Source organism: Palaemon carinicauda, chromosome 28, assembly GCF_036898095.1.
Source record: "Palaemon carinicauda isolate YSFRI2023 chromosome 28, ASM3689809v2, whole genome shotgun sequence".
Lineage (NCBI taxonomy): Eukaryota > Metazoa > Arthropoda > Malacostraca > Decapoda > Palaemonidae > Palaemon > Palaemon carinicauda.
Window position 1 is genome coordinate 19,627,589 of NC_090752.1, and position 20,991 is coordinate 19,648,579.

The window sequence follows — 20,991 nt, forward strand, 5'->3', positions numbered from 1 at the left end:
ATACTATTGCAATACTGTACATTCTTTCCCAACTTTAGCATATTTAGTTATTCAGGCTGACAGTTTACAAATTTTCATAATTCTTACCATCCTTTAAATTCAGATGTTCCCGAACAGTAACATCCTGTCCGTAAAACTACGTATGCAGTTAAATCTATAGTCAAGCCTTTTCCATCATGGGGCTCAATACTACACAGTATTCTAGAAGCTTTGTTCCAGCTGTGACCAAGTTGTGGAATGATCTTCCTAATCGGGTAGTTGAATCGGTAGAACTTCAAAAGTTCAAACTTGCAGCAAGTGTTTTCATGTTGAACAAGCAGACATTTTTCTTTTTATAGTTTATATATGAAAGATCTATTTTAACGTTGTTACTGTTCTTTAAATATTCTTTTTTAATTGCTCCTTACTTCTCTATAGTTTATTTATTTCCTTATTTCTTTTCCTAACTGGGCTATTATTTTCCTCTTGGAGCCCTTGGGCTTATAGCATCTTGGTTTTCCAACTAGGGCTGTAGCTGAACTAGTAATAATAATAATAATAATAATAATAATAATAATAATAATAATAATAATAATAATAATAATAATAATAATAATAAAGTCGATTAAAACTATAGTACTTGGTACGACTTGAGGAATTAGGGCAGGATTTTAAACAGGGTAGGTTAAGCCTAAAGTAATACTCTGCACCATTAATTAAATGAATTTTTGAGCTGCCAATACAGTTATTAGCATTAAAATGCTATTATTACAAAAATTAACTACATAGGCCGTAGTAAAAATAAAGACTGAGAGGGGTAGCAGTGTCCTTATTCCCTCTTCGATCAATGAGCTTAGCCTTCTTTGTGCAGTTACATCCCTCTAAAACACTAGAATTAATTGCAAAGGAAAGTATTTCAAAAACACATGTGTGCTTATCACCCTAAAACAGCAATTAGTAGATTAGCTTGTATACCAAGAATATAAAGCTTTTTGTCAAATATTCATAATGATATACTCAAAGGGGGGCATTATAATGAAATTTATAAATACGTTAGGTAACAGACTCGTATGATACCAGTCGCAAAATCTTTGAGCCATCAAAGTATTAGACACAAAACAAAACTAAGATAACAGTCATTCTCCATAATAGCAATAACAATTTAAAGACTCTTACCACAATGAAAAGGTGAAATTGAGAGGTTTGCAAGATTGATTTATTTCAGGAGCACTTAACTAATGCCACATTGTTTCTCTCTGACAAGTTAGTGTGGCACTTGTACAGAGACTCTGAACGAAAGGCATAACCTATGCAATGTCGCCTCCTGAATAATAACGATGTATTATTTGTGAATTTAAGTTATTCATATTTGTAATTAACAATCTCGCTAAATACTAATAGCCCACTATAATATTTACATCTTTATAGTCGGGCTCCTAAAGGTAATAAAAGCACTCAAGTTAGAAATTACTAAGTAAAGTAACCCCGTGATGAGCTAGTAGCCAGGCTTGCAAGCAAACAAACACACTATCATCTGGAATGTGGTGTGATTGCCCAACTTTAGCTGATACATCCAACAACAAAAATATTCATAAAGATACAATTACATAAAAATTTCAGGGCATATACAATCTTAGATGCTATCTCCCCAAGACGCAGGGATATAAGAAATCCGACCACCTACTTGGTCTTCTGCTTCACATTCCAGATCTGTGATAGAGAAAATATAGATGCAGAACAGCAAAGGTTTTGTTGCAGAAGGATCTAAATTAGTTAAAAAAATAAGATCTATAAGAGGAACTCGACTCTGTAAGGTCTACTGACCATTCAGACCCCTTTCTAAAGAAACTCAATCGAATTATGAGCATTACACTTTATGGAAGTCAGGCTAGTGTAAAAATGGAAGTCAGGCTAGTGTAAACAAATAGACAGGAAAGTCAGACTTGCCTACCATAAGTGAATGCTTGCTGACCTTTCGAAAATAACAAAGGAGTTCAAATAAGTTAAGATCTAAAAACTCATCACCAACTTGACAGGGAAGGAAGTATTGATGTGTCATATAATTATCCATTCCACAAAAGCCAACTAATCTCTGCTCATCATTAATTTGGCCTGCTTTTTCGGCTGTTAGGAAAACTAATGTCATTTTTTTTTTTTACAATGTTGTATTCCCCATAAAGCTAATAAAATACTGTTATTTCCCTGTGCCAAAAAGACTAACAAATTCAGTAAGGGAGATAACCCAAAACACAACAAACCCTTACCAAAATCTGAAAGTATATATATATATATTCATTTGTTTAAAACACGGTGCTTTCTCTATGCAAGAATGGTAGCAAATCTAGCAGGAAAGCCAATTTAAACTAAATATATGCTTATAAAAACTGCTAAATAGAATTACTCAAAAACACTCCAGACTGCTTTACCCACAAACAGCTTTTTTTTTAGTCAACCAACTCGAAAAAAATGAATTCAAAGTTTTAAGTTTATGTGGCGCAATGATGGAGTGGAGATTGGACATCAAATTGAAAACTATGACAACATTATGCATTGAAAACTAAGACAATATTATGCAACAGATGAGTCTTATGCAAGTCAGTGCATCTTTATGTTAAATAAGGCTTAAGGCCTAAATGGAAACCGGAATAGCTAGCCTTCTTTTGAATCTGAGACATCATTATATCGATTATATCCACCATGAAGTTGATAACTGAGGGATAGAAGAGACTATTTCAGAAGACTTGGAAAAATAATTAGCTTCCAAACTTCCTTTATCCTAGGTTGAACTGAGGGAAAATCAGGTGATTTCCTGGTTTGTTTACAACTGGATTAAATGTGTGTGGGGGCAGGGGGGGGGGGGGGGGGGCTGCAGCGAATGCACATAAGAACTTGTCTTTTTTAGTATATGTAGTCTATTAACGCCTACCTTTACTCTGGTTGAATTAATCTGTGATAAGACAGTAGTCGAACTTTCAAGCAAATGGAATGCACTGCTAAAGGAAACATGATGCAAACAATTGATTTTAGTTGAAACCTTGCTCATCTCAACAAGAATTGAGGGAATCATAATATATGCCCCACCATCTACCTATGTACTTCGATATACCCTAATGAGTGGAGGCCAATTAGGATCCATACTACCCACTCCATTTTCTGCCTCATAATCTAAGTGTATTATAGAACAGTTAGGATTTTGGCATGATGGGGTTTAGTAAAATAAGGAACTAGAATCTGTCATGCGCAGCAGACTTTCAGAACCCATAATGAAAGAAACGCTACGAGTGCTAAACTCATCTTGGTATGTTATGTTAGGTTGGTGATGGGACTGGTAAGACAAGAATTGTCATTTTAAGCAAGATGTCAAGACCTTAAGAAGTTCATTAAAGTCATCTAGCCTAGTCTTCTCTGACTTTTTTTCACTGAAATAACAGCAAGTTTCCTTTAATGCTTTGCACTGTTAACTTGATTGACAGTCATTCAAACATACTTTCATATGAGGGGTACCTGGAGGGGTATGCACTTTTCATAACGGTTATTATGCCACATGGCTTCTCCTGACATGATACACCAAGGGAATTAGGTTGATGAACTTCCAAAAACAATTCCCATGCACACTCCATGCAGTAATTTCTAAGAAAACAAGATGAAGACATTTTAATGACGAGTAATAAGCAATTGATTTAGTAAAAGTCTGATCAGTACCAAACAAGTGATGAAATTGAAAAAACAAAGAGATTGGCATGTCAGTTACCACTTATTGCCAGAATATTCCTTTCTTTACTAATTATGTAGGAAAAATTAATGAATGAGGGAACTGACTTCTGGGAAGACCCCGTAACCGATATCTAGGTCATCCTCTGGGGGATTAGATTGGAGCACCAACAGGTCAGAAACCTACAATGTTACGTTTCGTCAACCATCACAGTTTAAAGTTCAGAAATCACTCTATATTGTGTATTGGATTTTTCAGTATCAATACAACAATAATGGAAAAGCGTGATAAGGAGCAGTACTGTACTGGTAATGCTAGGGTCACACTTGGGTGAAACATTGAATAGCGCATACGCTCATAGGCGATATTCCAGCTCATATTTTTCGAAACAAGGGGCACCGGGGTATACCTGGCTCATAATGCGGAGTAGGCAACCAGGGGAGATGCACACCGCAGGCACAGAATAACAAGGGGGATACATGGGGATACATCGCCATGCTATACGTCGCTGTATATGGGATCGCATCACAGTGGGCAAGTTGTGACATCTCAATTAGTCTGGAACATTGCAGCAATGATCTTTGTATATGAGATATACATGCGATGTGGATTGCGGCATTTGTGATCCACGGGACTCCCCCTTACATAAAAAGTTTTCCACCACTCCACTCAAGCATTTAATATCATAAGAACAAAAGTTTGTTTCCTCCCAAATATTATATTTCATTTGTTACGATGTTCAGGTTTTGTATTTTATTTCGAATATGACAAAATATTCTCTCTCTCTCTCTCTCTCTCTCTCTCTCTCTCTCTCTCTCTCTCTCTCTCTCTCTCTCTCTCTCTCTCTCTCTCTCTCTCTCTCTCTCAAATCATAATTGCATAAGAGTATTTGACCAACTCTATTTCTAACTTTTACCATGTCGTCCACCTACTTCAGTGAGCTCTCTCTCTCTCTCTCTCTCTCTCTCTCTCTCTCTCTCTCTCTCTCTCTCTCTCTCTCACTGAGGGACCTAGGGGAACCCAAACATAGAATAAGAATAAGGTAAGGTAAGGATCTCTCTGTGCAGTGATGCATGTTGCCATATCTCCCATAGTGATGTATACCTCATATGTAGTTTTGAGAGGCTATTAGGGGAGTAATACCACGGGAACAGAACACGAGTTTTGCTATGCGTTATCTCCTTGCATGCGTTATACCTCAGGTGCCCGACCATTACCGCACACTAGGTGAAAAATGGAGCAGGTTTCATTCTGTCTGCCAGTGTTGTGGCGGAACATGGCAACCAGGGATGTATTGCACACGTGACGACGCTCATCTCGGTCCTTGGGATTCATCGAGAAACATACGTGGGATGAATGGGGATGTATGGCGATATGATCAAAATTCATCTAAAATCCACAGCTCGCCGCATTCCATGGCCATATCGCCCAAGTGTGACTCCCGCATGAAGGTATTCTCAAGCTTGCCTGAGGGCCTCACCTTAAAATTATCGTTCACTTTAGCAGGACAGGAAATTAAGTATTGTAATGATCTGTTTTATCGTATGTTTACAAACAACCATCCGGAACTCAGAGTTTCTTTAAAGGGACTCTCTGCTATGTTGTTTTGACATAACAAGTTTCAGAAATCGAAAATCGTTTTATTGTTTCTGTATATGCAGAAACATATTGTACATGCTCTCCAGTACTTTCTGCCAATTACTTTTACAAATAATGGAGATAAAGCGGTCTTTAAATGATGACATCATCTTTAGTGCGTCGTTTGCACGACTGAGTTTGACGGAATTGTGTTAGCTTGTTTATTTTTGCATATATATAGCGATTTTTTCACTTATATATAGAAGGTATTGGTAGAGGGTAGGCGAACACAAAATGTGATCTACGAGAACAGCCAGAGTTTCCAAAGACGTATAGAAGTTATGATGCATGGGTGTTTGTTTACTTGCATTTCGTATGTACATTGTATTTTCACAACGTCCTCATGAACTTTATAGCAAGGCCAATGTTACCTAAGGTCAAAGAAAGAACAAAAAGTAAGCAGAGAGCAACAAAAAAGAACCAAAAAGAGAGGAAAACATGAAATAGATTACAGAGCTGGACCATTCTAACTAAAACTCTGGCAACAAAGAGAGGCCGCTGGCAACTCATGACATCCTTGCGCCAAGTCTATTAGTAAACATATGGTTTAAATGCCTCGCTTAGGGAGCCTTCATGTAGGAATAAACAATAAAAGTACAAAGTAAGGTTATCATAATAATGTTATCTTGATTTTTTTAAGGAAAAAGCAAAAATTTATAGCAAATCTAGGGAAGCTCATAACTCAAAAACATAGTTACTCATACTTGGGTACATTTTTCTCACTTATTTATTGTTCGATTTTAGAGAGAAAGATATCAATGGAAAGAATAATAAAAACCCACAATATTTTGTAACATAATTTTGCTATTTTTCTTTATTTTCATGGTTATTTTAGGTCTAGACAAAGAAAACTAAGAAAATAAATCATTAATTATTCGATTTATAAAGACGTTTTGATGGTATGATTTTCAATACAATTGGTGTCATATTAGTGGAGAAAAATGTACCTAAACTGTTTAAAATCATGATTTTTGCTAATAAATCAAAAATATTCAATCAAATGACTTAATCTATTTATATGATGAAGGTATTATATATGTATGAAACATATATAGAAATTGTGTATTTTGAATAATTAGAAAAAAAAAATGGAGGACATAGTGGACGGTCCACTTAACTCAAAAACATTTTGTGAATATTTTAATGACCTCTTAGTAAGGAATCCAAATGAGTCTATACTATTAACATTAAAGGTTTATCTGATGAGTCAATTTACACTCTTCATATAATTATGTAAAATAGATAAAATCAAAAAGTCATTGAGTTAAATTTATGATCACTTTAACCTATCGTATGCATTTATTCCTAGAATTTGCACGATCCTTACAAGGTCATCTTAATGATGTGTGAAGCTATATGGTAGTAAACTATAGCTTGTAAGCAAAGGGCTAATCAAAAAGTGAATTGAAATATAGTCGGAATGACTCACAAAATAATTTGCACTTGGCTATCTTGTGAATAGAAGGGTTAATCACAACATGTAAAATTACAAATACCAGTATTCACAAGGTTCATAGAAGAAAACATAAGGGGACTAACTTAGAAAAACAATTCATCTCTTGGTTATCCCATGAATAAAAGTGTTAGTGAAAACGTAAAATTACAAATATTCAAGAGATACATAAAAAAGAGTAAAGGGAAATGTGACAGGAATAACTTAGAAAATATTCTAAACTTTATTATCCCACAAATAACAGGATTCCTCAATGCCTACACAGACTGACACATGTCCAAAAAAATACATAGAATAAAAAAAGAAATGTAAAGCAAAATATACTAAAACAATCTAAACTTTGATATCCCATGAATAAAAGGGCAAGTCAAAGTTTACACAAATTGACAAATGTTCAAAATTCCTAACCCTATCCAATCGAGATATACTAGCCATAGTCCTCAGATACTCCATCTTAAACATTCAATTTCTATCTCTCCATCAATTTCACTCTAACAACTCCAATCCACACACCACAGTTGGTACAATCACTTTCTCAAACAGAACTTTTTTTTTTATATTCATCCCTAACCCCCTATTCTTTACTGCAGCCTTCACTACCCCCAACACCTTACATCCTTCATTCACTGTCTAACGTACATCCGCTTTTACTCCACCGTTTACAGTAACAACAGAACCCAAGTACTTAAAATGATCTAGTTCCTTAAGTAACTCTCCATTCTACAGGACATTTAATCTAGCACCACCTTCCCTTTTCGAGTATCTCATAACCTTACTCTTACCCACATTAGCTCGCAATTTCCTTCTCTCACACACCCTTCTAAACTCTATCACTAATCAACACCCTTCTCCTCCGAGTCTGCAACCAATACAGTATCACCTACTAACAACAACTGATTCATCTTTGACTCATGATCACTCTCATCTATTAGTTTCAATCCTTGACCAAGCACTTGAGCATTAACCTATCATACAAGTCCATCACTAAACAAATTGAACAACCGTGGCGACATCACACATTCCTGTCTCAGCCCCACTATTCATCTGCACTAGTTAGATAATAACTGAGAAGCGGGGTGGATGCAACTAATGGTACAAAAACTCAAACACAATGTTGCAATAACATACAGGCATAAACAGGTTATCAGTGCGAGGGGAGAGCAATACCGATTATATATAAAAAACAGAAATACCGTTACAGTGCACGAACGTGTGCAATAATCGTGGGGCACATGGTTCCCCCCTCTAAAATTTACATACCTGTGAAATGGGGTGCCCTGGTCTTGAGAGGCGTACTGTAGGCTGGTCATCTTTCAGGAGATACACAGGTTTTATGTGATCAACGGAGACCTAGTCTTCTATTCCACGCATGTTGAATAGGAATGCTTTCCGTCTACGAAGGGTCACGAGGAAAGGACCCGTGTAAGGGGATGTTAACGGTGGCTTGCTATTGTCGTTTTGCAGGAAAAAGTGCCTTACTGTGTGCAGATCTGCCAGTATGTGTTTCTTATTTGGGGGCTTGTAAGTCTGGTGGCAAGGAGTAGCTTATCTCACAAAGTGATTTAGGCTCTGGACGTTGTCGAAGGAGGTTACAGACGAGAAAAAGTTTGCAGGGATGACCAACGGGTTGCCATACACCATTTCAGCTACTAAGACATCCAGGACATCTATAAAAGTGGTCCTTAGTCCCAGGAGGATCCAGGGAAGCTGGATAAACCAGTTGGAGTTCTTGCAGCGGGATATCAAAACTGCCTTGAGCGTGCTGTGAAAACGTTCAACCATGCTGTTGGCAGCACAGTTGTATGCATTTATCTGATGAAAGGTGATTCCCTAGAGATTTGCTAATGATGTCCAAAACTGAGAGGTGAAAGTGGGACCCCTGTCAAACGTAATATGTTCAGGGATACCAAATCTTGCGTTCCATCCTGAGAACAAGGCAGATGTACATAAGGCTGCCATTGCAGTTTTCATGGGAATGACTTTGGACCAACATATAAAGCAGTCGCTGATTGTAAACGGGTAATGATATCCTTGTGATGTCTGTAGGGGGCTTACAACATTGCCGTGAATGTGGGCAAAGCGCCGCTGAGGTTGAGGAAAGGTGCTCACTCCTGAATCCGGTCGATGTGCTTTAATGCCATGTCAAATGAACTTTGTCTTCGTTAGTTGTGTAGTAGAATGGAGTGAGGGATGTGAAATCAAACACCTGTTGGTGCATGGGGAAAAGTATCCACGCTCTAGGTCTTCCAGTACTGACGTCACAAAGGACGGTGGCGTTAGACACATTGAGAGGGATGTCCTCCGGACGGAGGGATGGTCAGGATGTCTTATATGCTTGGTACTCTGGATCTTTTTGTTGGTCTTCTGCCAAAGCCTTGTAATCCAATCCCAGGTGAATTGCAGCCAATGTATTTCTTCATAGGGTATCGGCAATGGGATTAATTTTCCCATGGACGTGTTGAAAGGTACAATTGAATTCAGCGATGGAGGGGAGATGTCGACGTTGATGGGCGGACCAAGTGTCGGACTTTCGTGTGTAGACATGCACCAGAAGCATGTGGTCTGCGCGTGTGACGAAGAGCTTACCTTCCAAGAAGTGGCGAAAGTGACGGTCAGCCAAATGTATTGCCAGTAATTCGCAGTCAAGGGTAGAGTAGCTGGATTCTGTCTTAAACAGTTTTCTACTAAAGAAGACCAATGTATGGGGAAAGCTGTTGACCACCTGCTCGAGTACTGCCACAATACCGATGTCGCTGCCATTGGTGGAGAGAAGAAGAGGTGCATGTGGCACAGGAAAAGTGAGAGTAGAAGCGATTGATAGGGCATTTTGTTTTGTATTACAGAAGGCTGCTTCTTGAAAGGAACCCAACTTCAGGTCTTTAGGTGTGCTCTTGAGGGAGGCATAGAGGGCAAGAGTGGCGGTGATGGCTGGCTGTAAACGATGATAGTAGTTGATCATGCCCAAGGGGAAGTTCTGAATGGCAGCCACCTTCTTAGGGAGGGTGAGAACTCCATCAAGAGTGATGCGGTGCCCTAAAAATGGTACTTTGTTGGCATTAAAGATACACTTGTTGTACCAGACTACAAGGCTGATCTGTTGTAGGCGGTCAAGCACGATGCAGAGATAATGGAAGTGTTCCTCTTTGGAGGATCAGAACAAAAGTATGATGTCCACATAACATAGAAAGGGAATTCCCCTAAGATGCCGTCCATTAGATGTTGAAATGTGGCCCCAGAATTACGAAGGGCAAAACAGGAGTAATTTAATGGGTATGTACTGAAAGGGCTGGTGATGGCGGTCTTGGGGGTGTCTTCAGGGTACATGGGCACTTGATAATACCTTTTCAGGAGGTCAATGATGGAGAAAACCTTCACTTTGTTCAAGTAGGAGGTAACATCAGCAATGTTTTGGAGGGAGTAGTGATCCACTTCTGTGCATGTTTAGGCACCTGTAATCTCCACATGGATGCAGAGCACCATCTTTCTTCTTGATGATGTGCAAGGGTGACGACCATGGGCTTCAGGCCTTTTGGCAAAGGCCCATTTCTTCCAGTTTGGCAGACATTTGTCTAGAGGCTGCCAAACAATCCGATGCCAGACATCTAAATCTGGCAAACACTGGGGGCCCCGTCGTCTTGGTTTGGGGATCAATAACTTATGTAGCAGCAACAGTTGTTGTTTGATGAAGTTCTGGACATTAAACTTTCGGGTACGACGTGAGATGGTGAATGTATGCATCAGTTGGTGCGCTGATGTGGAGAGCGAGGTCAGAGGGGACTGGTTGGAGAGGCGTCGAGGAGTATTATTATTATTATTATTATTATTATTATTATTATATTATTATTATTATTATTATTATTATTATTATTATTATTATTATTACTAGCAAAGCTGTCACCCTAGTTGGAAAAGCATGATTCTATACGCCCAATGGCTTCAACAGGGAAAAATATCCCAGTGAGGTAAGGAAACAAGGAAATAAATAAACTACAAGAGAAGTAATAACAATCAAAATAAAATATTCTAAGATCATTAACGATATTAGATTAGATTTATCGTATATAAACTACTAAAACTTCATAAAAAATAAGAGGAAGAGAAACAAGATATAATAGTGTGCGCAAGTGTACCCTCAATCAAGAGAACTCTAACCCAAGACAGTGGAAGGCCTTGGTACAGAGGCTATGGCACTACCCAAGGCTAGAGAACAATTGTTTGATTTTGGAGTGACCTTCTCCAAGAAAAGCTGCTTATCATACCTAAAGAGTGTCTTCTACCGTTACCAAGAGGAAAGTGGCCAATGAACAATTACATTGTAGAAGTTAACCACTTGAGCAAAGAAGAAATGAATGGTAATCTCAGTGTTCTCAGTTGTATATTGACAGAGGAGTTTGTAAAAAGAATAGGCAAACTATTCTGTGCATGTGTAGGCAAAGAAAAATTAAACCTTAACCAGAGAGAGAGGGATCCAATGTAGTACTGTCTGACCAAAATAATCCAATAACTTTCTGGCACTAGAATCTCAATGGGTGGCTGGTGCCCCGGACAACCTACTACCTTATGAATTCGAGTTCACTAACTGACGGTGAGTGACGTTGGAAATCTGAGAAGTCTGCACCGAGCATTGGCAATGTAACGTCAGCCACGAGAAACTTCCAATTATATTTGGAGCTTCCAAACCATAATGTGAGCATTTCATAATGTATGTGCGAGTATCGCAGATCCATGGCCACTAACAGGCAGATGTCGGCAGACTTAGATAGACTATGTTTTGTCCTGCAGTGGCCTTGGCAGCAGTGAATGTCAAGGACCCATTTTTACCAAAAATTGCACACCCGTATCTGCATCATGTGAAAAGAAAAGATTAGTGATATGGGAGGCCACTGCCACAAGAGATGGCCTACCTACAAGTTTTTTGGCTACTGACAACCACTTACGCATTTGTTTACAGCAGCACAGAATCTGGAGTAGTAGCAGCATAATTGTGGCTAACGGGCATCAGAAAGTGGCTGTAGAGGTTGCTGATTAAGGCGTGAACGAGTAGTGGGTGGTGGGCGGTTTTGTCATCATTCTGCCACTTCATTGGGTGGGTGCCTATGTCCTACCGCATTCTGTTGATGTTGAATAGTTGTTTACTTTATCAGGACTGGAGGCATTGATGGAGTACATGAATAAGTTGAAGTGGCTGTCCAGAAGGGTGTCGACTTTGGTCATCAAGTCTTTCATGACAAAATATTCAAATCGGGGATAGCAATGCATACAGGTTCGAGTAGGCGCCATACTTAAAAGGCACGAAATAGATTCACTTCACGAAGAGAGGCGTCTGCGACAGGTTGCAGGCGAGTGATACAGGTTATTTCCTGGAAGATGAGCGAAGCCTTTTGTTTCCCCAAAGGTTGATGGGAAAGCTGAAAAATTTTCGCTATGCGGGGGCTGGCGATAGTGAATACTGCTCCAGGAGGTATGATTTAAGGGTGTCATACATTATTGGCATGCCTCTTTGCTCTCACAGCCAATCGGAGATATCCGGGAAAGAGTCCTCTGGGATTGCCGCGAGAACGTTATCTGCTTTGATTTTTGAGTACGTAATCTGCTTTGATTCTTGACTGAATCATGCCCTTAATGCAAAATTGGAGTTCAGTATGCTGGAACTAGACGTACACTTCTCTGCTGACGAAGGACGGTAGTTTCAGGGGCATGGAGTTGATAGTAGAGTCAGTGCCTGAGGGCAGCATCATCAAACAGTAAGACACAGCAGTGAGAGGGAAAGCAGGAGGAAGCTGGACACTGTTCCAGTCAAGAACAACACAAAAATTCAAACAATGATGCAAGAACATACAGGCATAAACAGATTATCAGTGCGAGGGAAGACAAATAATGATGATATATAAAAACAGAAATACCATTACAGTGTACGAATGTGTACGATACACATTCGGTATACCACTCTCACTGGAAACCACTCACTCAGTTCCTTCCCTATATTGACACATGCTTTACTAACAAGGTATAAACTCTTCACTGCTTGCAACAACCTTCCACCAATTCCACATAACCTCGTCACATTCCACATCGCTTCCCTGTCAACTATATCATAAGCTTTCTCCAGATCCATAAATTCCACATATACCTCGTTACCTATTGTTAAATATTTCTCGCATATCCGCCTAATTATAAAAATCTGATCTGTATATCCCTAACTCTTCTAAAGCCCCCCTGCACTTCTAAGATTGCATCCTCTGTTTTATCCTTAACCCTAGTAATTATCTCTTTTTAAGCCACACTCCACACACTGATGCCCCTAGAATTAACACACTCGTGCATATCCCCTTTACCTCTGTATAGACGAACAATACACACACACTGGCACCATTGACAATATAAAACATATATTAAACAATCTCACCCACCATTTCAGTACCGTTCCTTTAACAACTCAGCCCTCACTCCATCCATACCTGGGGCTTTTCCTGCTCTTATTCCATCTATTGCTCTCTTCATGTCCTCTCTTGTAATCTCTCTCTCATTTTTATCGCCAATCACTGACATCTCAACACCTGCAACGCCAATTATATCTACCCTCCTATTATCCTCAACATTCTGCCACCTTTCAAAATATTCAGCCCACCTTTTCCTTGCCTTGTCTCCTTTCAAAACCTTCCATTTTCATCTTTCACTGTCTCTCCAGTCCTCAATCCACCATTCCTTACTCTCTTCATTTCTTTCCAAAACTTCTTATTCTCCTCATAACGACCCAATTTTGACTCCACTTATAGTCAGCCACCCTCTTTGTTTTAGCTACCTTACTTTTTACTTCCCCATCTTTTCATTATTCATTAATATTATTACAAACTAAGCTATAACCATAGTTGAAAAGCAAGATGCTATAAGCCTAAAGGCTCCAACTGGGAAAAATAGCCCAGTGAGGAAAGGTAAAAAAGTAAATCAACTACAAGAGAAGTAATAAACAAAAAAAGGTATTTAAGAACAATGACAACAACAAATTAGATCTCTCATATGTAAACTATAAAAACTTAAAAAAATAAGAGGAGAAAGAAGATAGAACTGTATGCATACAAGAGTGTACCTTCATGCAAGATGATACTGTATCTTTCATACTTTTCTATAATATTACTCTGCAGCCATTCTTCAAATACCCACTTTTTCTCTTCTGCCTTCATCTTCTTGTAGGTAGTAGGTTGGCCAGGACACCTCCCGCCCATTGAGATACTACCTCCAGAGAGTTATTGGGTCTGTTAACTGGCCAGACAGTACTACATTGGATCCATCTCTCTGATTATGGCTCATTTTGTCTTTGCCTACACATACACAAATAGTCTGGCCTGTTCTTTCCACATTCACCTCTATCCTCATTCACCTGACAACACTGAGATTATCAAACAATTCTTCTTCACTGGAGGGGATAGCTACTTTCCTCTCGGCAAGGGTAGAAGATCCTCTTTAGCTATGGTAAGCAGCTCTTCTAGGTGAAGAGCAGTCCAAAATCAAACCATTGTTCTCTAGTCTTTGGTAGTGCCATAGCCTCTGTACCATGCCCTTCAACTATCTTGGATCAGAGTTCTCTTGCTTGAGGGTACACTCGGGCACACTGTTCTATTTTATTTCTCTCCTGTTTTTTTTCTTTTTTAAGTTTTTATACTTTATAAATGAAAGATCTAATTTAATGTCATTATTGTACGTATTATATTTGATTTTTATTGCTTATTATTTCTCTTGTAGTTTTTTATTTTCTCTTTTCCTTTTCTCACTGGGCTATTTTTCCCTGCTGGAGCCCTTGGGCTTATAGCATCTTGCTTTTCACATTAGGTTTATAGCTTAGTTTGTAATAATGATAATAATAATAATAATAATAATAATAATAATAATAATAATAATAATAATAATAATAATAATAATAATAATAATCCCTCCAACAACATTCTTACCAAATTTATAACTTGCATGGTCAAAATAATTTTCTTTTACTGACTTCCACTCCTCTTCTAGATCACCAGTTTCTTACATTTTCACCCTGTCATATGCCACTTCCAACCTTCCTTGATATTCACTTTCTACCTCGTTTTTTTTTTTCAACTCTTTTCATGCAGGAGATAAACAAAAACGGAAAAGATGAATAAAGATAGAGCGTGAAGATCAATTTTCCCACCCTTGTGATATAGGAAGGAGGAGAAATGGGAAAAATTTAGAATAACTAGGTAGGTAGTAGGTTGGCCAAGGCACTAGCCACCCATTGAGATACTACAGCTAGAGAGGTATTGGGTTGTTTCACTGCCCAGATAGTACTACCTTGGATCCCTCTCTGGGTACGGCTAATTTTTCCTATGCCTATACACGTACTGATTGATCTGGCCTATTTTTTACACTTTCTCTTAACTTCATACACTTGACAACACTAAGATGACCGGGGCATTGTTCTTCACGCAAGGGTTTAAATATTGCACTATAATTATCCAGTGGCTGCTATCCACTTGGTAAGGGTAGAATACTTTCTTTATCTATGATAAGCAGCTCTTCTAGGAGAAGGACACTTAAAAATCAAACCATAGTTGTCTAGTCTTGGGTAGTGCCGTAGCCTCTTTACCATGGCCTTCCACTGTCTTGGTTTGGAGTTCTCTTGGTTAAGGGTACACTCAAGCACTCTATTCTATCTGTTTTTTTATTTCCTTTCCTAACTGGGTTATTTTCCCTGTTGGAGCCCTTGGGCGTATAGAATATTGCTATTCCAACTAGGGTTGTAGCTTAGCTAGTAATCATAGTAATAAATTAGATATGAATTATTGGTAAATTTACTAAATTTCCTGGAATAAGGAATAAGTTCTGCTCTAAGGGAGGAATCCCAACCCCTCTCCGATATCTGAAGCTTCTGAATATGAAGTTTGCCTAAGAAAGTGACAGGTAGAATTAAACAGATGCGATCATGAATCAATGGAAACAGGGAAACAATGTTCGTTTTGATGTGAATAATCTTCTAACAACATGGAGGTTAATTTAATTTTCAGTGTCTTCGATCGTATCTCAATTGAGATTGATGTAATCATGGGAGCCCTTTTCAGTGAAATCCCATGAAAGGGGCCAGTAGGAGTCTTAAGGGCATATTTGCTTTTAACATTAGCTTTTTAATAAGGGGCTTTTTGCTGAGGATGTCAACGTTGCAAAATATTATTGTAGGAGTTGTATTTAAGCTTTGAAGTTGAAGCTCTAGATTGATTAACCAAATGGTGTTGGATAGTTATAAGAAAAAGGGACTCGAGGTGGTGTCAAACAAGACTACCTTAAAAGATTAAGCAACAATTTTTTCCATACAGGGTCTTCAAATAAAAGGAACTCACAAAAATCTTTGCCACCAAGCGATCTCTATCTGAAGGAAAACTTTAGACATATCTGCTGTCAGAACAAAGGATTTCATTTTGAACATTAGAATCTTGGACTGAATTTTAGATGCAAGGTTGGGTCATGTATATGGGAGTATAAATTAGGTCTTACTTAGATGATGCATATCAGAGTGGTTGTTGAGTTAATGATGGGATGATGTGACAATTAGTGCACTTGCCAGTCACTATGAGGCGCTAACGATGCAGGCTCGGTGAAACCCATGGTGATATGTTCATTTAGGATGTTTCTGTACTTAACAAACAATTGTGGTCTTTAGCTCTATCATAATTCATCTCTGAGGATTTATCACTTTAAAGGGTAACTGAACTATGTTCCTTTGTTTTTTATATTGTGTGGTACATACAAAAAGATCAAATGCTTGAGTCTCGAGATAGAGAAAAGGTTCATCAGTAATACCAATCATGTCGAGCTTCCAGAGGTTTTCATTGGGGGTTTATATCATCACGGGATTTTCTATGCTTATGCAGCTAAGGGTGAGTGATAGTCCATGTCCTTCTCGGAAATTTGTTCGTTCACGAGACCAGGTTGGTAATTCACCCCAGACTACGTATCCATTGGGAGTATTAAATAAATTGACACCTTTAATGGTGTGGGTACAATACATTTGAGGAACCTGGAAAGGTAGTTCGCTACAAAAATAATCTTAAATCAGGCCACATTATCGTCTGGCTGTTTGTCCACTACAAGAATACCACTAACCTTCAGAGTGTGGATGTCATGCGTATATCCAGGCATTTTGATGCTTTTATCTACATTAGGACTAAAAATTATGAAAATGTTTGGTTTGACCAAATTAGATGTTAAACTGAAATATGTCTAAACAGTTGGCAGTTTCATCAAGGTTTAATTGATTATGTCAGAATACAAATGTTCTGATGGAAGTAAGATGTAAAAGGTAGGTTATGCATTGCAATAAAAATGCGAGTCAGATATTTAAATTTACTGTTAACTAGGTTACCTGTAAAAGAATGCAATGCAATAGGGTAAATCTGATAAGTCTGCACGTTTGTACCATTTCTGTACCAGGTGCCACGTTAATATTAATATTAACAGCACTGTCATTAATACAAGGGGAATCAAATATGGGAATGTTATTGGAGCTGGCTTCAAAGCCTGCTGCTGAAGGTGATACTGATGAAAGAGAATGAAATTGACTGGATGATGACAATGCAGTATCAGAAAAGGAGGATTGAAAAATTAAGGGAACTGAGACAAAATCAATAAACTGTTAGGTTACTGACAGGACATTTAGATACACATTTTATCTAATATTAGTGGAACACTTGTGGGTAGCATATTGTGAGAACAAACTAGTTCAGTCTGGATAAGGGGGACATTTACTTTTTACATGATCAGTATGGCCACAGAAAACACATTTGCTACGAGTAGTGCCATTACCACTTGGAGCACTTAGAGGTTCATGAAATCATTTAGGGATCGTTGCAATACTTACTGTGGTAGGGATTTGAACAAGTCTAGCTTTAGGGTTAGGGGTACTACTTTTCCTTTCAAGGAAAGGCTTATTAATGTTAGTTGAAGAATTGCACAGGTAATCAAGACTGAAATGTTTAATGGTAACATTTGATTTACTAGGGTCAATTAATAATTTAGCTAATTCAGAGGAATGTAAGCAGAACACGCTGAGCACTTGCATAGAGAATGGCACATTTATAGGCAGAGGTGTTAACAGAACAGTTAAGGTACTTGCATCAAAGGAATGTAAACAAAAGAGGGTAATATGTGGTTAATGATCAAAGGTTAAACGACTAAATGAGATGAACAGATTAAATAAGCCTATACTCATAAATTTCACAGTACACACAATAAACATGCAACACATACAGATGATCCAAACAACGTAAATAAACACCTGAGTTTTAGTATGTTAAGACTATCGTGTTGACTTGGTTACACAATTTCTTTAAGCTCGTGAAAGTGACTGAAAATTACATCCAAACACATTTAACTATCTAAGTTACTAGTAAGTCATGGCTTTGAACATTTTACAATCTAGCTTGTACACGTGGGTTAAACGTGATACAGCCAATATCTCTTACAATGGATAATTAAGTTGTAATTGAATTTAGAACCATGAAATTTTAATATTCCAAAGGTCAAAGGTGAACAGATCCGTTTCAAAGGATCAGTTGTGGGTAGAAAATTAATGAATGTTGGAACTGACGTTTGGAAAGACCTCCCATAACAGATATCTAGATCCAAATCTGGATATAGAAGTGTCAAATGTCACAGTTTTAAGTTTAGAGATTACTCTATTAGATTTGTCACCACCAATACCACCTCAGTGTTCTTGTGTTACACCTAACACAGGATAGTAAACCCCATCCGAGAGTGCCAAACAATAATTTATATAAAGATAATAACAGAAGAGCAGGGTAGGAATGAGAACTGTATCATTTAAGGTATTTTAAAGTTTACCTGAGGGACTCTCGCCTTAGATTAAGGATCATTCATTTCAGTAACGCACGAAATGAAAATTGTATAGCTTGCTTCCAGTCTATGTTTTCAAACAACCATCCAAAACTCAGAGTTCTCAATGGTCTTTTGTAACATCCAGTGGTAAGTGACCCTTACAATCTTTATTTTCTGTAATGTTCATGTGAAGAAATCCCATTCTGAGGTAAGTCTATCAGACAAAATATAGAATACCTTAACTGTACTGCTGCCTATAACACTCTATCATTATTTTTTTTTATGTTGATTAATGTTTAACACTCTTAGTTGGGGTGTACAGTTCTGTTATAGATGTAGTGTCTAAAGTATTGGTTGTATTGATATTGAAAAATCCAATATAGAGAGATCTCTGGACTTCAAATCGTATGATTTTTGATGAACCATAACATTTAGGTTTCTTGCCTGTTAGCACAGGAGTATTGAAACTCCATCGGTTATGGAGAAGTCTTCTCAGAAGTCAGTTCCCTCATTCATAATTTTTCTCAACAAAGGCTGCCTTTATTTACGGGAAAGAAAATTTGAAAAAAAAAAAAAAGATCACATGTAATGGTCGATTGAGCGAAGCTTCTGAAGAAGAAGCAATATAAACATCATAGGAGGTCCATAGATATATATATATATATATATATATATATATATATATATATATATATATATATATATATATATATATATATATATATATTATATATATATATATATATATATATATATATATATATATATATATATATATATATATATATATATATATATATATATATATATATATATATATATATATATATATATATATATATATATATATATATATATATATATATATATATATATATATATATATATATATATATATATATATATATATATATATATATATATATATAGGTGTGTTTGTTTGCTTGTATATATGTATGTATGTATGTAAATTATCATGATTTCTCTTTTAGTCTGGATTAACTGCAATGCATACAATTTGGTTCAGAGAACATAACAGAGTTGCCCAGGCAATGAGAGAACTTAATCCACACTGGGATGGAGATACAATATTTCATGAAGCTAGAAAGGTTTGTAGAATTTTACACTCTTTATGATTTTGACTTATAAACTATATTGTCATGTATGACCAGCAAAGTTATTGAGTTTATTCGTGAGAATTGATGTACACCTATGTATTTTTTGAGAAAGCCAGGTATTTAGTTTTTGGAATTTTCATTTAAGTGTGATATAAATTTGATAATTGAAAAAACATATGTTTCAAACACTACTTGTTTTGATGTTCAAGGCTTTTTGTTTTATAATTGTGGGATTTACAAGCGCTTTATATTTCCTCAGGTTGTGGGTGCTGAGATGCAACACATTACTTACTCCCACTGGATGAAGCACATTCTAGGTCCACAAGGAATGGAGATGTTAGGCGAATATAAAGGTTATAACTCTTCCATCGACCCTACTGTTAGTAATGTATTTGCTACTGCAGCTTACAGGTAATTGACTCATTTATTTTACCATGATGTACGTTCTTAATCAGTTAAGAATATCTACTCATGTAGATGGAAGTTCTGCACAATTTCTACTATATCATTTTATGAAAATATTTTTAGTTAAAGAGGGAATAATTTACATTTGTGGATGATAGTGTGTAATTTAGTGATAGGAAAAATACAATGTAGAGAATAGTGAGAGTTTTAATTGAGCTCAAAGAAAAAAGTGTAAGGGCATGCTAAAATTCAGAAGTTAGAATGTTAAATCTTATTCTGTGTGAAAGAAAAGTTAGAGCGGTTGATTAATATGCATTGTAGGACGTAAATGTTACAGGTGACGGTAGAATAAGTGAAGAAGTGAAATCGAGGTACCAGTTCTTATTTTTATAAAATGAAATGAAAATATCAAAAGTATTTTGCATTTTTCCTATCTATACAAACGTGTCCTTTGGTAGGGATATGATTCTGCTTACAGTTGTTAATGGGCAGTGAAAAATCATCGAGGTTCTAGCAACCAAAATCCAGTATCCTTGGTGGTCTGGGTGTGACAGCATTCTGAACCTCCATTCTGATTCTGTCTAGGACTTGCAGGGTGGAAAAAATACAAATTATTTTTAAACTTTGTGATTTGTTCCTACGTGAATGCAAACCATTGTCCTTTAGTACGGAGTCATACTTAGGAGGGAGGAAATGATGTAATACATTACAGCCTTAGAATTTTTTTCATACATATACCTATCTTCAATTGGAATGTTGTTTCCATTAAGGGCTTCTATAAGTATTGGGTTTGCGTTATCTGTTATACTCCCCATCCAAATAAGTGTGGGGATTCTACACCT

The 20,991-nt window shown here is 37.2% G+C and overlaps 1 protein-coding gene across 2 annotated transcripts in view; it reads left to right on the forward strand.

Annotated features, from left to right (window-relative positions):
• Pxn (Peroxidasin) overlaps positions 1-20,991 on the forward strand; it is a 425,335-nt gene that overhangs the window by 240,138 nt on the left and 164,206 nt on the right. For both annotated transcript variants that reach the window (XM_068351797.1, XM_068351798.1), the window contains exons 21-22: positions 19,619-19,735; positions 20,004-20,155. In XM_068351797.1, coding sequence (XP_068207898.1) covers positions 19,619-19,735; positions 20,004-20,155 — 269 coding nt within the window. The remainder of the gene's footprint in view (positions 1-19,618; positions 19,736-20,003; positions 20,156-20,991) is intronic.